The sequence below is a fragment of the Callospermophilus lateralis genome, chromosome 9 (assembly GCF_048772815.1).
Source record: "Callospermophilus lateralis isolate mCalLat2 chromosome 9, mCalLat2.hap1, whole genome shotgun sequence".
Taxonomy (NCBI): Eukaryota; Metazoa; Chordata; class Mammalia; order Rodentia; family Sciuridae; genus Callospermophilus; species Callospermophilus lateralis.
Genome location: NC_135313.1, coordinates 60639452 through 60657966, shown reverse-complemented (window position 1 = coordinate 60657966; position 18515 = coordinate 60639452). Strand labels below are relative to the sequence as shown.

The 18515-nt window shown below is 34.5% G+C and overlaps 1 protein-coding gene and 1 pseudogene across 6 annotated transcripts in view; one reads left to right on the top strand and one right to left on the bottom strand.

Annotated features, from left to right (window-relative positions):
• The window catches only part of Ubr3 (ubiquitin protein ligase E3 component n-recognin 3), a 237067-nt gene that overhangs the window by 79931 nt on the left and 138621 nt on the right, over positions 1-18515 (top strand). For all 6 annotated transcript variants that reach the window (XM_076865444.2, XM_076865439.2, XM_076865443.2 and 3 more), the window contains exon 11: positions 13995-14081. In XM_076865444.2, coding sequence (XP_076721559.2) covers positions 13995-14081 — 87 coding nt within the window. The remainder of the gene's footprint in view (positions 1-13994; positions 14082-18515) is intronic.
• Positions 13266-13570, bottom strand: LOC143407191 (cytochrome c pseudogene; annotated as a pseudogene).

Here is an 18515-nt window from a genome sequence, read left to right as displayed (position 1 = left end):
TAGATGTATTAAGTTTGAGAAGCCTGTGAAACATTCAAGTGGAAATTATGAAGTGACAATTGTAAGTCTCATGCTCGAAAGAGAAGTCTGGACTGTTTATAAATTCTAGATTCATTGATATATAGACTATATTTATCACTAGGGAATGGGATGAGATCAAGTAGGGAAAGAAGAGACATGAACCTAAAGAAAAAATGACATTTAAATATCAGAGAGAGCTGGGAGCAGTGTGCAGGTCTCTAATCCCATTGGTTTAGGAGGCTGAGGCAGGAGGATAGTGAAGTTCAAAGCCAGCCTCAGCAAAAGAGTGGCATTAAAGCAACTCAGTGTGAACCTGTCTTTAAATAAAACACAAAAATAGGGCTGGGAGTGTGGCTCAGTGTATGAGTGCCCTTGAGTTCAATCCCCTGTACCCCCAAACAAACATGCAAACAAATATTTATGGGAGAGGGATAGAAGAAAAACCAGAAGAATGCAGTGTCCTGCATACCAATGGAAGACGATGATTCAGGAAGGTGTTTGACGTGATACTGATATGAAGAGATCACTATTTTAGGAAGATTATTCTGACAACTGTGTTTAGCACAAATTTGGATTGTGAAACTGGGATAATTTCTGATAATGAAAAACCATTATTTCCATGCAGTAGTTAATATTTCAGCTCTGAAGGCCAAGATTGCAATGTGCTATGGTTCCCTTAACCTAAGAAGTTAAGAGGGCAGTGAGAAAACAAACTTATATTGTCCTGACAATATCTCAGAGAGTAATTTCTTTGTGAAAGGAGCATCTAGATCCTAAAACAAACTTTCTCTTGAGCAGTACCCACACTATACCAGGCATTGTACTTGACACTTTACATATATTCTCTTCTAATCTTTACAGTATTTCATATGAAGTATGTACCATCATGCCTTTCTTTCAGAGGTAAGGACAACTTGTCAAGTTCACATAGCTATAAGTGAAAGTTGAATTTGAAATCTGTCTGATTTCATTAACCACTTTGCTATACTTATTTTGTAAGCAAGAATTTCCAGAGCTTTTTAGCAATAGTGCTGACAAGTTTTAGAAATGAAAACTAGAAGGTTATTTAAAGTTTAAAAGGTATTTTTCTGTTCATATTCTCCCCTGTAAAATATAAAACTAAAAGAATAAGCAACATAAAAGGAAATTTCATGTGATTAAATTATGTCTGTGCGATTGCCCTGAATACTATTTGAGTCTTAAAAACATTAAGTTCTAGTTAAAAAAGTAATAGTACCCAGGTATTTCAGTTGGTGGAGCATCACTTTTAATAACAGCCTAATAAAAGCATATTGACTAAAGCATGACACAGTTTTAGAATTTTATTAATTTTATTTTCTGATGGGAACAAATAAGTTGGAAAATCTCCATCTAGTGGCAACTTTCAGTTACTGCAAACTTTATAGACATCAAATACTGTCTTGACTTCTTGGAGCAGTTAACTACTTGGTATCTCATAGTGTTAAGATGTAACAGAATATTTAAAAATATTTTATTAGAGCATTATAATTATACGTAGTATTTGGGTTCATTTTGACAAAATCATATGTGTGCAACGAATTTGATTTCAACTTCCATCTCCCTTCCCATTTCCTCCCCTCCTCACTTACTTTAGTCTGCCTTTCCACTCTACTGATTTCCTTTTACTTCTTTCTTTATTTATTTTTAATTGGTACTTTCTACATATACCTAAAGTGAAATTCACTTTGGTACAAATAATATGATTTTGTTAAATTAATTCCTTATTTCTTCCCCATTCCCTTTTTCCCTACCTCCCTCTTGTTCTCCTCCTACTCCACTGAACTCCCATATGTTTTTATGATATCTGATTCCCTCCCCAGTTACTTTTTTCCCATTGTTTTGCTTTAACTTCCACATGAGAGAAAACATTCTGATTTTTTGAGTCTGACTTATGGCACTTAACATATTTTCTCCATTTCTAACCATTTATTGGCAATGCCATCATTTCATTTTTCTTATGGCTGAGGAAAAAAACACTGTTATGGGTTGGGGTTATAGCTGAGTTGGTAGAGCGTTTGCCTTGCATGTGTGGGTTCAATCCTCAGCACCACATGAAAACATATAAATAAAATAAAGGTATTATGTCTGCCTACAACTAAAAAAAATATGAAAAACACTATTATGTATGTATACCACATTTTCTTGATCCATTCATCTATGATGGGCATCTGAGTTGATCCATAATTTGGCTATTGTGAATTGTGCTGCTATAAACATGGAAGTGGCTATATTGCTATATTATGCTGATTTTAGTTCTTTTGGATAAATACTGAGGAGTGGGATAAGCTGGGTCATATGGTGGTTCTGTTCTAGTTATTATTTTTTAAAGAAATCTCCATATTGCTTTCTAGATTATAGTAGTCTGAAGTCCCACCAACAATGTGCAAGTGTACCTTTCCCTCCCACATCCTCATGAGCATTTATTGCTATTCCTGCTCTTGATAATTGCCATTCTGATGGAGTGAAATGAAATCTTAGTCTAGTTTAAATTTTTTTTTTTTTTTTTTAGTTTTAGATGGTCACAATGCCTTTATTTTATTCGGTTATTTCTATGTGGTGCTGAGGATTGAACCCAGTGCCTCACACATGCTGGGCACTCTACCACTGAGCTACAACCCTAGTCCCTTAGTCTAGTTTTGATTTGCATTTCCCTGATTACTAGAGATGTTGGGCATTTTTTCATGTATTTGTCTGCCAGTTGTGTTTCTTCTTTTGAAAAATTTCTGTATAGTTCTTTTTCTCATTTATTGATTGGGTTATATGTTTTTTTGGTATTGAGTTTTTTTAGTTTTTAACATTCTAGATATATACTCTGGAGATACACACACACACACACACACACACACACACACACACACACACACACTTGTCAGAGGAGTACTGGCAAAGATTTTTTTTCCCCCCCATTCTGTAGGCCTTCTTTTCGCTGTGCAGAAGATTCTTAATTTGATGGCATCCCACTTAATTTTTGGTTTTATTGCTTAAGCTGTAAGGGTATTGTTGAGAAAGTTGGTACCTGTCCACCTGTATAATGGAGTTTTCTTTTAGCAGTCACAAGGTTTTCTGGAATAATTCCTAAGTCTTTGAGCCATTTGATTTGACTTTTGTGCAAGCTGAAAGATAGGTGTTTGATGTTATTCTTCTACATATGGATATCCAGTTTTCCCAGCACGATTTGTTAAAAAGGCTACCTTTTCTCCAGTGTATTTATGGAACCTTTGTTAAGTATCAGATAGCTGTAAGTATGTGGGTTTGTCTCTGTATCTCCTATTCTATTCGGTTGGTCTTTATGTCTGTTTTGATGCTAATATCATGCTATTTTTGTGATTGTAGCTCTGTAGTGTAATTTGAGATCAGGTATTGTGATGCCTCCTACATTGTTTTTCTTGTTCAGAATTGCTTTGACTATTCTGGTCTGTATTCTTCTGAATGAATTTTAGATTTTTTTCTAGTTTTGTGAAGATTGTCATTAGTATTTTGGTGGCGATTGCATTGAATGTGTATATTTGTATATATATAATATATATATATACTATATGTGTATAGTATATGTATATATTATATGTGTATATATTATATTATTGTATATATATTATATATATGTGTGCTTTTGGTAGTGTAACCATTTTGACATATTAATTTTGCCTACCCAAGACTCTTCCATCTTCTGAGGTCTTCAATTTCTTTCTTCAGTGTTCTATAGGTTTTGTTGTAGAGGTTCTTCACATTAAAAAAAAAATTTTTTTTAGTTGTATTTGGACACAATACCTTTATTTTACTTATTTATTTTTATGTGGTGCCAAGGATTGAACCAAACACCTTTCATATGCTAGGTGAATGCTCTACCATTGAGCCACAATCCCAGCCCCTCTTTCACATTTTTTGTTAGATTAATTCCCAGGTATTTTATTCTTTTTGAGGTTATTTTGAAATAAATGGTTTTCTAATTTCTTTCTCAGCTGAATTGCTGTTGGAGTATAAAAAAAAGCTATTGATTTATGAGGGCTAATGTTGTATCCTGCTACTTTGCTAAATTCATTTGTTAGCACTAGAAGTCTTCTGGTGGAATTTTTTTGGGGTGTTCTAAATATTGGATCATGTCATCAGCAAACAGAGAGAGTTTGAGCTCTTTGTTTTCTATTTGTATTCCTTTAATTTCCTTCTCTTGCCTGATTGCTCTGGCTATAGTTTCAAGAACTATAATGAATAGAAGTGGTGAGAGTGGACATCCTTGTCTTTTTTCCTGTTTTTAGAAGAATAGCTTTCAGTTTTCTCTGTTCAGTGTGATGTTGACTTTAGGTTTGTCATATATAACCTTTATAATGTTAGGTAATTTCCTTTTATCCCTAGTTTCTCCAGTGGTTTTAACATGAATCATTACTGCCTTTTATTAAAAGCCTTTTCTGTATCTATTGAAATGATCATATTCTTATTCTCATTTCTATTTAAGTGGTGAATTACATTTGTTCATTTGCGTATGTTGAACCCATCTTGCATACTTGGGATGAAGCCCATTTGATCATGGTGTATTATCTTCTTAGTGTGTTTTTGAATGCACTTTGCTAATGTTTTATCAAGAAATTTGCTTCTGTATTCATCAGGGATATTGGTCTGTAGTTTTCTTTCCTAGATGTTTCTTAGTCTGATTTTAGTATCAGAGTTATACTGGCTTCATAGAATGTGTTTGGGAGTTGTTCTACCTTTCATTTTCATGGGATAATTTGAGAAAGACTAGTGTTAGTTCTTCTTTAAAGGTATGGTAGAACTCCGTTGAGAATCCAGTTAGTTCTGAACTTTTCTTTATTGGTAGGCTTTTAAGTGCTGTTTGTTTCATTACTTGATATTGGCCTGTTTAGGGCTTTTTTTTTTTTTTTTTTTTTTTGTAGTTGTGGATGGACAGCATGCCTTTATTTATTTATTTTTATGTGGTGTTAAAGATTGAACCCAGTGCCTCACATGCTAGACAAGTGCTCTGCTGCTGAGCTATTACCCCAGCTACTGTTTAGGTTTTCTCTATTTTCCTGGTGCAATTTGGGCAGGTCATGTGTTAGAAATTTGTCAGTGCCTTCTAGATTTTGCAGCTTATTGGAGTATAAATTTTTAAAATAGTTCCTAACGATCATCTTGTTTTCAGAAATGTCTGTGGTAATATCTCATTTTTTTATCTCTAATTTTGTTGATTTCGGTCTTCTCTCTTGGTTAGTTTGGCTAAGGGTTTATCAATCTTATTTACCTTTTTGAAGAACCAACTCTTGGTTCTATTGATACTGTGTATTGTTTGTTCATTCTCAATTTCATTAATTTTGGCTCTGATCTTTATTATTTTCTGTCTTCTACTGATACTTTGGAGTAGTTTTTTTTTTTTTTTTTTTTTTTTTGTATACCAGGGATAGAACTGAAGGGTACTTAACTTCTGAGCCACATTCCCAACCCTTTTAAAATTTTTTAAGTTTTGAGACAGGGTCTTGCTAAGCCTTGTAAGGCCTTGCTAAATTGCTGAGGCTGAGGCTTGCTTTGAATTTGTGATTCTCCTGCCTCAGCCTCCCAAGCCAATGGGATTACAGGCATGTGCCACCATGCCTGGCTTTTTCTTCTTTTTCTCAGGTCTTGAGGTGGAGCATAAGCTTATTTATTTGGAATCTCTCATTCTCTCTTTATTTACTGTAGGCACTCAATTTTGCAATGAATTTTCCTCTATTATTAGTATTAAAATATTGCTTTAATACTATCCCAGAGATTTTGATATGTTATTCCTTTATTTTCATCTATTGTTTCTGTGATTTTTTGATTATATTTCTCATTCCTTCTTTGATCCATTCTTTATTTAAAAGAGTAATGTTTAATCTCCATCTTTTTATGTGATTTCTATTATCTTTCTTGTTGTGGATTTTTCATTTCATTCCATTATGGTCTACTAGGATGCATGGAATTATACTGATTTTTTTGAGGGTGGTGTATTTTCTAAGACCCATAACCTAGAATATGGTCTATTTTGTGAAAGAGTCTATGAGCTGCTGAGAAGAAGGGGAAATTAAACTATTTTGGGATGAAATATTCTATAGGAGTCTATTAGGTATTTTGATTTATAGTATTTTTATGTTGCATATATTTTTATTGATTTTATGCTTTGATGACCTGTCTTATGGTGATAAGGGTGTGTTGAAATCACCCATTATTATTTTTTGGGTCTATCTAGGATTTAAAGTCAAGGAGTATTTTTTTTTTTTTTTTAATAATGTAACTGGATGCATTGATATTTGAGGTACATGTAAGGTCAGACAGTGGTGACCAAAAGGAGGCAGATTTAAAATGGCTGCTGAATGAGGCTTTATTGAGATTTCGCTCCCAGGCAAGACCCTTAGACCAACAGGGTAGGTCTGAGGAGAAGCACACTGGGGCTCTACTGGACTGGAATTTTTATTGAGCTTAGAGCAGGAAAGGAGGGCTTGGGACAGGAAAAGGCGTTTTTAGAGTCCCATGTCCTACTGGAGTTGTTGGTGATGGGGGGCTGGCTAAGATCCAGGATTGGTCAGGAGACCCTGCTGATTGACAGGTGGTTTTGTCAGCATCTGATTGGTGTTTCTGTGTCGCCTGGATTGCTTGGTGCTTTGTTCCTCAGCCATCTCCATTGACCTGACACTATATATATTTGCTACTGTTTTATTTTCTTGTTAGATTGTTCCCTTTACCAGGATATAATAGCCTTCTTTGTCACTTCTGGTTAGTTTTTATTTGGAATTCAGCTTTGTCAGATATGAGAGTAACTATTCTAGCTTGTTTAGGGACTCCATTTGTGTAGAATAGTTTTTCCATCCTTTGGCCTTCAGCTGTGAATATCTTTGCCTATGAGATGAACACCTCTTGCAAATAGCGTATAGTTGAATCTTTTTTGTTCCATTCTGCTAATCTATGTCTTTTAATTGGGAAGTTGAGACCATTTATATTCAGTGTTATTATGGATATGTGTTGTGATTTGCTGCCATTTTGATTATTTTATTTTGTTTTGATTTTTGTTTAGAAGATTAGTCTTCTCTTGATTTTTATCTATTTGGGAATATTGAGATTTTTTTTTTTTCTTTCCAGGCTCTCCTTGATTTTAGTGTCTGAGTTCAGAATCAGAAGTTAGCCTTGTTGGTTTGCCTCTAAATATTTCTCTCTGGCAGCTTTTAATATTCTTTCCTTATTTTCTATGCTGGACATTTTGATTATGATGTCTTGGAGATTTCTCTTCTGATAAGGTCTATTTGGAGTTTTATATGTTTCCTGTATGTGAATGTCATTTTATTTCTGATATGGGGAAATTTTTTTTGTTATTATCTCATTGAAAATGTTCTTAATGACTTTAGCCTGCATCTCCATATTCTCTTCTATCCCAGTGATTCTCAGGTTTGGTCTCTTGATGTTGGTCTCTTGTATATTCTGGTCATGTTCTATCATTTTTTTCTTTTGTTGTATTTTGTCTACTCAATCATGTATTCTGTCTACAAGGCCTGAGGATCTATCTCAAGGTCTGAAGTTCTGTTTACATAATCTAATGTGTTAGTGATACTTTCAAGTGAATTTAAAAAAAATTTTTTTAAACATGTTGATGGACCTTTATTTTATTCATTTATTTATATGCAGTGCTGAGAATCGAACCCAGTGCCTCACACATACTGGGCAAGTGCTCTACCACTGAGCCACAACCCCAGCACTCAAGTGAATTTTTAATATAAGTCATTGTGGCTTTCATTTTCAGGAGTTCTGATTGACTTATTTATATATATGTATATATATATATATATATATATATACACACACACACACACACACACACACATAATTTATATAAATTATAATTATATAATTATATAATTTATTTATTTATTTTGGTACCGGGCATTGAAATCAGGGGCACTTGATCACTGAGCCACATCCCCAGCCTTATTTTGTATTTTATTTAGAGACAGCCTGTCTCATTGAGTTGCTTAGCAACTCGCCTTTCCTTTGCTGAGGCTGGCTTTTAATTCTCTTGATTGCCCAGTCTCAGACTCTCGAGCTGCTGGGATTACAGGTGTGCTTCACCCCTTCCGGCTTTCAGTATTTCTATTTCTTTAATGCAATGGCTTAGATCTTCTTTTACTTCATGGAATATTGTAATAATCAGTAATTTTTCCTCCTTCATTCAACATTTTAATAATCAGTTTTTTAAAAAATAATCTTTCTCTGGAATTTCATCCATTTCCATATCTGTAGGATTCTTTGTTGGGGCATTATTAATTTTGTGCGGAGATTTGTTTTCCTGTTTCCTTATGTTGGGTATTAATTCAGGTGAATTCCCCATCCTCTTTTATATGTGTGTCCTTATATGTGTAATAGTTTTTTTTTTTTTTTTTTTTATTCTAGGATTTCTCTCTGTTTTTGGTATATGAGTAGATGTTGGCAGTTGGGGGAACCAGAAGTTCCCCTCTGATTGTTCCTTCTTGGAGGTTGGTTTTTGGTTTGGGGTATTTATCCCCCCAACTCTATGAGTTGAAGTAATGTTTAGTCTCAAGGGAGGCTAGATCATGTGTGGGGTAAGTTTGTCTGTTGTTTGGATTATGAGCATTTCTTGGTAGCAGGATCTCTATAATCTTGAAGTGTCTCAATCATTTTCCATCCCCTTTTAGAAGGAGGGTTAATCCAGGAATAATACTAAAGTTGGTAATAGATGTCCCTTTTTTTTTTTTTTTTTGGTACTTGGGAGTGAACCCAGGGAAGCTTAACTACTGAACTACATCCCTACCCCTTTTTATTTTTTGAGACAGGATCTCAATAAGTTACATAGAGCCTCTCCTCTTCAAGTTGCTGAGACTGGCTTTGAACTTGGGATTTTTCTGCCTTAGCCTCCTGAGATGCTGGGATTATAGCCATGCGCTAGTGCACCTGGCCAGACATAGAATTTTTATTTATTTATTTTAGTTTTCATCGGACACAACATCTTTGTTTGTATGTGGTGCTGAGGATCGAACCCGGGCCGCATGCATGCCAGGCAAGTGCGCTACCACTTGAGCCACATCCCCAGCCCCCAGACATAGAGTTTTAAGATAGATTTCTGATATTTACTTTGAAATCTGTAATCTTAATTGTCTCCTATATAGGAAAGGTGAGGTCAGCATTTAACATCAGTGACAGCAATACACAACTATGAACTAGATCAGGTATTTAACATCAGGTATCTAATATGTTGTCTACTGTATTAATAATTACATCAGCATAAATGGGGTATGATTTACATAAACCATGTAATTGTATTAGTGTGATCTCAGATTCTTAAGAAAAGGAAAACAGGTGGAAAGGTGAGAAAAAGTTTGAAATATTAAAAAAAAAATGCTATCAGAGGAAAGGGAGGTAGTTAGCAGATGTTGACTCACTGAGAAACAGTTTTCCCGCTTTGTAAGTCAAATGCTGATGAGCTGCTGGAAAGTACATCCTTCCTCTAATGTGCTATTCTCTCTCTTCACAGAATATTTTTTATGGATCATTTCATTTGCATCTTTATAATAGTGCTGGGAGGCAAGTAGTAGTATGCCCGTTTTTACTCTTGGAGAAACTGAGAATCACAAAATGTACATTTGCTAAAGGTCACAAAACTATTAAGTATAAGCCACCATTTTTTTTTTTCCAGGAATGGTATGGTGGTAATGGGAAGTTGGGAGACATATTCTGAATGTAAAAATATACTATAGAAATGGAATTAACTGGTCATCTTAAAATACTCTTGGTACCTACTTGTCCAATTGTTCTCCAAGTGGGTTGTACCAGTTCATACCTGTGCTAAGAGTGTAGAATGGAACACTGTTAACTCAAATCCTTGACATAATGGGAGAATATTTGGTGTTTTCTTCTTTCTTTTTTTTTATCCATTAATTATTTGGTACTTTAATTTGGTTAAGACAGATTATTCATGGTAACTTATAAGTACAATTAAATTTTTTAAATTGAGAGTTGGGGAATAGAATGTATAAAATAATATTTCTATGAAGATGAATCTCATACAGAATAGACTGAAACAGAGTGAGACTGTCAGCCTTGTGACCAGATAAGTGATGCTTGGTCTGGTTGGATCAGTAACAATAGTTGAGAACCTATATGATAATATTATGGAAGAATCAACAGGACATGGAACCAAGGGAGTAAATGAGAAGTAAAAAATGAACTTGAGGCCAGTGCAGTGGTGCATGCCTATAATCCCAGCTGCTTATTAGGAGGATGAGACAGGATGATTGAGAGTTCAAAGCCAGCCTCAGCAACCTCAAGGCATTAAGCAACTCAGTGAGACCCTGTCTCTAAATAAAATACAAAGTAGGGCTGGGGGTGTGGCTCAGTAGTTGAGTACCCCTGAGTTCAATTCCTGGTACAAAAAAAAAAAAAAAAAAAAAAAAGGTGAGACTCAGTTTTTTTCTGTGTGTGGGTGTGAATAATTTACTTACATAGCCCATGAATTTAATGTGTTTGACACTACAGTTTTATTTTATACATTGACGCCCCCAAATACTTCAAAACAATTTTTAAAATTAGGATATAATTCATAAAAAAGCCATTTTAACCACTTTAAGCTATACAATTCAGTGGTTTCTAGTGTATTCCCAAAAGTGTGCAACCATTACGACTATTTTCATCATTTATATCACCCCCAAAAGAAACTTCATACTTCCCAATTCCAACCTCCTCTCATCCCCTGGAAACCATTTATCTACTTCTGTCTCTATGAATCTGCCTAATCAGGGCATTTCATGGGTGGCCTCTTGTGTCTGGGTATTACTTAGTGTAATTTTTTTTAAATCTTTTTGTATTGATTTGTTAAAAAATAAATGACAGTGGAATGCATTACAATTCTTATTACACATATATAGCACAATTTTTCATATCTTTGGTTGTATATAAAGTATGTTGACACCAATTTGTGTCTTCATATATGTACTTTAGATAATGATGTCCATCACATTCCACCATCCTTGCTAACCTACTCTTCCCCTCTCCTTCCCTCCCACCCCTCTGCCCTATCTAGAGTTCCTCTGTTCCTCCCGTGCTTCCCCTCCCTACCCAACTATGAATCAGTCTCCTTATATCAGAGAAAACATTTGGCATTTTTGCGGGGGGGGATTGGCTGACTTCACTTAGCATTATCTTCTCTAACACCATCCATTTACCTGCAAATGCTATGATTTTATTCTCTTTTATTGCTGAGTAAAATTTTATTGTGTATATATGCCACATTTTTTTATCCATTCATGTACTGAAGTGCATCTGTGTTGGTTCCACAGTATAGCTATTGTGAATTGTGCTGCTATAAACATTGATGTGTCTCTGTAGTACACTGATTTTAAGTCCTTTGGGTATAGACCGGGGAGAGGGATAGCTGGGTCAAATGGTGGTTCCATTCCCAGATTTCCAAGGAATCTCCACACTGCTTTCCATATTGGCTGCACCAATTTGCAGTTCCACCAGCAGTGTATGAGTACCTTTTTCCCCACATCCTCGCCAACACTTATTGTTGTTTGTCTTCATAATAGCTGCCATTCTGACTGGAGTGAGATGATATCTTAGAGTAGTTTTGATTTGCATTTCTCTAATTGCTAGAGGTGATGAACATTTTTTTCATATGTTTGTTGATTGATTGTATGTCCTCTTCTGAGAAGTGTCTGTTCAGTTCCTTGGCCCATTTACTTAGTGTAATGTTTTGAAGGTTCAACGATATTGCAGCATTATCAACAATCCATTCCTTTTTATGGCTGAATAGTAGTCCATTATATGGATATTCCAGATTTTATTTGTCTATCAGTTGATAGACATTTGGATTTATTTTGCATTTTTGTCTACTATGAATATAGCTTCTCTGAGTATTTGCATATAATTTTTATGTGAACATGTTTCCAGTTCTCTTAAGTATAGTACGTACCAGTGGAATGCTTATTTATATGGCAACTCTTATATTTAACTTGCTGAAGAATTGCCAAAATATTTTTTTTAGCAGATGCACCATTTTATATTCTCATCAACAATGTATGAGTTTTCTAATTTCTCTACATTCTTGTTAACACATAGTTTTTATTTTACATTTTAAAAATTATGGTCATCCTAGTGGGTATGAAGTGGGATGTATGTGTATGTGTGTGTGTGTGTGTGTGTGTGTGTGTGTGTGTGTGTGTGAGAGTGTATTTGATACCAGGGATTGAACTCAGGGGCACTTGACTACTGAGCCACACCCCCAACCCTATTTTGTATTTTATTTAGAGGCAGGTTCTCACCGAGTTGCTTAGCACCTTGCTGTTGCTGAACTCTCAATCCTACTGTCTCAGCCTCCTCTAGGATTATAGGCATGTGCAACTGTGCCTGGCTTTTGGTTTTAATTCACAGTTTTCCATGGTTTTAAACATATTTTCATGTACTAATTAACTATTTGTATATTTTCTTGGGAGAAATGTCTATTGAAATCCTTTCCCATTTATTTATTTATTCATTCATTCATTCATTCATTCATTCATTTATGAGAGCCTTCTCTTGATTTATGTTTTCATTTAATTTAAAACTTTCTTATTTCAGTGGGTCCATTTTACCATAAAACATTGTAATTGCCTTTCATAGTACCTTTATTTCTAATGGCTCATACCTATCATTTCTTCTTCCAAATTGTGTTGTAAGCCAAGATATCACAGGCTAATTATAGTATTTATGTTTTGCTTTCCTTTTTTAATTTTATAAAATGTGCACTTTAACCATTTTTAGGTTTACAGTTCAAAGTATATTCACATTGAGTAGTCATCACCATTGGCTAGTTTCAGTACATTTTCATCAGCCCAAAAGAGACTCTCTGTCAATTAAACAATTACATTTACCAATTTGTTTTTTAAAATATTTTTTATTTATACATGGACACAATATCTTTGTTTATTTATCTTTATATGGTGCTGATATCAAATCCAGTGCCTACATGTTTGAGGCAAGTGCTCTGCCACTGAGCCACAACCCCAGCCCCATATTTACCAATTTGTACCATTATGGGGGTTTCTTAAAATAGAACCTAATTTGAGTCCATTTAAATTTTTTTATTTAACTGCAGGCTAAATTTACTTAAATCGGGACTGACAAAAAATATCCTGTCAGCCATCATGATCTGAATTCTGGTGTATGATAACAGTTAAATATGGTACACATTAAAAAGCCATGAGAAATTTGTTTTATGATAAATATGGCAGTGGCTATTATTTATTAGTAACTTTTTTGAGGTAAGTTTTTAAGTCTGCTTTTTCTCCTTTCTCCTTAATGCCAATGAAGATAATTTTTGCTCCAGGGATGTACATTTTGGGATTCTCCAAATACTCCATCAGTGTATATCCTCTCTTTTCCTTTATTCTTATTGGTGGCTGAGTGAGAGAATCCAACAGCCTGACCTGTCTTCAGCCCAGACAGTTCATGGAGATTTGACACAGTGTTTTGCTTGACTCCCTTTTCTCTCAGAGTGGCACTGGGCACACTGCCAAACAAAAATCTTCTTACTTCTCAGCATCATCCATTTTTAATTCACTCTCTTGTCACTAGTGCACTGAAGGTTCCTGCTTGGAAGTCTAATGTCTTGCTTTCTCTCTTTATCAACTTTGACTCATTTTTAGGATATGTTATATAAAAGGAAGCAAAAATTGTATTCTTTAATTTTCATATTTGTCCTCACCCTCACTCCCAATCTCCTTTCTGAACCTTGGGCATGTAGGAGTGTGTATATGTGTGTTTATGAAGAAGAGTGGAATTGTCTTTTTTCTTTTCCTGTCATTATCTTTTGAAGGGATGATTTCTTGAAATGCCAAATATAATGGTTATCTTGAAAATATATACATTTTACCATATCTGCAATGTATACCGTTATCATGCATTAAATATAATTTGGTATTGAAGTATTTACATTTATATATTGTAAAATTTACATATTATTTTAGGAAACTCAAGAATATACCCGAAATGTTGTAAGATATTGCCTTGAAGCCCTTCAAGACTGGTTTGATGCGATAAACTTCGTAGATGAGGTATGTATATTTTTGATATATGTAAAAGCATTTAAGAAAAATGTTAAATCTCCTTTCACATAAAAATTATGAATTTTTCAATGGAATAAGGGAAAGAAGTCAGAATTAACATAATATTATTTCGCTTTAAAAGGGGTAAATTAAAAGGGGAGACTAGTTTTTGACGTTTAGAAAATTCCAGAATGTAGTATTTATGTCTGCTTCTTTCTTAGAACAGGCATGATTTCTTTTTAAGTTATATGTATGTGTATCATTATTTCTCAGAAGTGAAGATTAATTTCAGTTGAAGAGATAAAAATGTCAGTGCAAATTTGAATAAGATAGGGGAGATAAAGAAAAATATATTACAACTTTTAGTTGGACAGTATTCTTTTTAGAGGTTGAAAAGATACACTTGAACAAAGGTAATTTTTATTAATATTAGAGAAGAGTTGGCACAGGACATTTTATGTGTGAGTTGAATAAGTGATTACTTTTATTAGTCAAATTTACCAGGAGCCCTTTTATTCATCTTATGAAGTAGGGTCAGAATATGTTATATACAGAGAAACAAATATGTTTAGACAGTACTGCCCCTCATCTCCCAATCTCCTTTCTGAACCTTGGGCAGGTAGGGGTGTGTATATTTGTGTTTATGGAGAGGAGTAGAATTGTCTTTCTTTTTTTCTTTTCCTATTTTTTTTTCTTTTTAATTTTGACACAATCACAAATTTATTTGGAAGTTGATAGTGGAAATAGGTTTCTTTTCTAGAATCATTGAACAGTTAATTTGTTGACTTGACACCCTATGACTTCCAAGCACTTTAGTGTATATTTCCTACAAAGATATGTTCTTCTATAACCAGACTACAACTGTAAAATTCAGTACTATATTATTATCATCTAATCACTTATATTTTAGCAGTTGTTCAGTGATGTCCTTTATAGCAAAAGAATTTGGTTCAGAATCAAATTTTGCAATTTGATTTCCTGCCTCTGGTCTCTGGTCTCCTTCTGGAATACTGTCTCAGTTTTTGTTTTCCTTTTTGTTTCCTTCCTTCCTTCCTTCCTTCTCCTCCTTCTTCTTCTTCTTCCTCCTTTTTTTTTTTTTTTTCCCACTTGTATCTAGGATTGAATCCAGGGACACTTTACCATTGAGCTGTATCTCCTCAGTCCTCTTTTAAAATTTTTTTTCTTTTAGTTGTAGTTGGACACAATACCTTTATTTTATTTATTTATTTTTATGTGGTGCTGAGGATCGAACCCAGTATCTCACATGTGCTAGGTGAGTGCTCTACCGCTGAGCCACAACCCCAGCCCCTCAGTCCTTTTTTAATTTAATTTTTTTTTTTGGACACTCAGGACTGAATCCAATGGTGCTTAACCACTGTGCCACAACCCCTTTCTAATATTTTATTTGGAGACAGGATCTTGCTCAATTGCTTAGGACCTTATTAAATTGCTGAGGCTGGCTTTGAACTCACAATTCTCCTGCCCAAGCCTCCCAAGCTGCTGGGATTACAGGAGTGTGCCACTGTGTCTGGCCCTTTTTTAATTTTTTAAACTTTGAGACAGGCTCTTGCTAAATTGCTTAGGGTCTTGCTAAAGTTACTGAGACTGGGCCCAAATTTGCAATTATCCTGCCTCAGCCCCCCAAGTCATCAGGAATACAGCTGTGCACCACCATGCCTATCCTGAACTGTGACACTTTAAAGCATGTAGATCAATCATTTTGTAGAATGTTCCTCAGTTTGGGTTTGTCTCATGATTAGATTCAGATTATATATCATTTTTAGAAATATGACATAGTGAAGTTGTAGTCTTTTAATTGTAACTGGTAACTTATGATTTATGTTAGTCCTGATGATGTTCTCTTTGATCACTTGATTAGAATGATGCTTGGTAGCCTTCGTCAGCATGAGGTTACCTTTTCTATTACTGTAATTATTTTATTTAATGGTTTTTAATCCATTAGTATTATTATTTAATGCTCAAATTCTTTTAGATTTGGCCAGAAAAAACCCATTCAAGTTGGTTTCTGGGTCCGTTTGCTTGTTTCACAATTCTTTGAGTAATTCCATGCTTTATGTCACAAGATGTTTCAAGCTCACACTATAGATTCTATAACCCATTTCTGGAATAAGTAATTTATTTAAGGTTACCTGGTGACTTTTAGTGGAGAACAATATTTAAAAGCAAAAACTGGGTGCTAGATGTGCTCATTATTATTGGAGTGTCAGTCTTCTCAGACTCTCATAGTAAGCCCCGGTTAGGAGTATGGTGTATATTATGTATACACACATACATATATATTTACTTCTATATTTATTTTTCTATGTGCAGTAAATTTTATGAATTCAAACTGATACTTTATATCATTTTTTTGTTTGTGTTGGTATTAGGGATTCATCTAAGGGTTTTATTCATGCTAGATAAATAATCTATCGCTGAGCCCTCAAGCAGATATTTTAAATTTCAAAGGTGTGGCGAGGCTATACTTCATGGTAGGGTGGTTGCCTAGAAATGCACAAGACCCTGGGTTTAATCCCCAGTACCCACCCCACAATAAGCTAAATAAATAAATAAATAAATAGAAAATAAAATTCTACTATAAAACCATAGACATTTTTCTATTTATGCCCCAGCAATAAGAAACCTCACTTCCATCATCATGTATTCTCTCCTGGGGGTGTCGTATGACTTTATGACTATTCAGGTCTTACTTCCTATGTCATACCATACTCCCTTTGTTAATTAGCACCCCACCTCCCTTTTCATTCTAAGCAACCTCTGACATATCAAGCCCTCTTCCTTTGCCTGCATAGTTGTTCTGAACTTGGGCTCTGACGTCCCTCTTCAGGCTCCTCACCTATTCTGTCTATTTTGCCTGCCTGCAAAATATGCCTGTTTTGTCCTGCCCACTCTTAGCCTCCCAGTGGCATTAAGAGTATATTGTTTAGGAAGGAAAGAGCCCTCTTTATCTTTTACTCTGATCCTTCCTGCCCCAAATTACATTATCTTCCACCCGGATCCACCCTTCGTCTAATATTTGTGTTTACTCTTAACTTTCAGCATGGATGATCTGGATTTTGTCCTTTTGGATTTTGAGTCTCTCTTTATCAGATTACCTTGATTCTTGCCCTTCAGTAATTGTTGCTCTTTAAGTTTAAACTTTGTTTATTTCAGTAATAATGAGTGAATCTCCCTAGAACACTGTCTAGTTTCTAGAGAGCTTTATCCTTCTTTCAGCCTTCTGTATTCTTTATCCCTCTGCAGGATTAATTTCTCAGCTGAATTTTTGACTTTTTTCAACCCAGTTCTTACTGGTATTTGCAACTTTAGAAACTATTGTTGAAATGGCAATAACACTGAGACAATAGAAAGATTGAAGTGGGGGAAAGTTATATTATACACAGGATTATGTAGTAAATGACATGAAGTTAATTCATAGTTGGATTCAAGAGTGGAGTTAAGGATAGTTAGAATCATTTGTGATATACAGTGTATCTGAATTCAAGGAAATAGTACATTTTTCACACAAATATTTTTAGGAAGATATTGAATGTAATAAAGAATTTAAATTGAATTTTTTTTTTAAAGAGAGAGAGAGAGAATTTTTTCATACTTATTTTATTTTAGTTATCGGCGGACACAACATCTTTGTTTGTATGTGGTGCTGAGGATTGAACCTGGGCCGCACGCATGCCAGGCGAGCGCGCTACCGCTTGAGCCACATCCCAGCCCCTTAAATTGAATTTTAACAGAAGAGAAAATAAACATAGAACACAAGAGATCAAAAAATGAATTCTGTTTTTACATAATGTTTAAAAGCTTTTATTATCTCTCATTTGTAGGTATGTAGTGTAGATACAGAGATATCAAATGACTTGCCTATAGTTATGTAGTAAATTACTAGTGGTCTTGGATCTAAACCTCATATTTCTCAATTGTTTGTTTAATAGTGATTCAGGTATGCCAGTTTTTGAGAACAGGAAGGTTGGCATGTGAATTGTAGCTCTGCTATATACAGTTCAGTTAGCTATGTGACCGTAAACACATTTTTAAAAATTTTGTTTTTTATGTGTATGTTTTTTTAAAAATCTTTTTAACATTGCTCAGTTCATTTTTCTTATCTATTATCATAACATTAACCAATGAGGATTGACTAAGAGACATATTACATGTATGATAATTATTAGTTTTCTGTCCTTGTGGATGGATGTCAGAAGTTATTATAGTTAAGACAGTAAAGATTAAGCAAAAATATATATTGAACTCAATAAGCTGAATCAAGTAATTATATAGAAACAGGATAAAGTAAATTTTCTTATAAGGCAGACCATTTCAGAAACTTCAAACGTGAATATTATGTGGGGTGGTGATTATTGAGTATGTAGCAGAGACGTGTGACTGGAGTCCTCTGATAGAAGGATATTAGAACATTTGTTTAGCAAA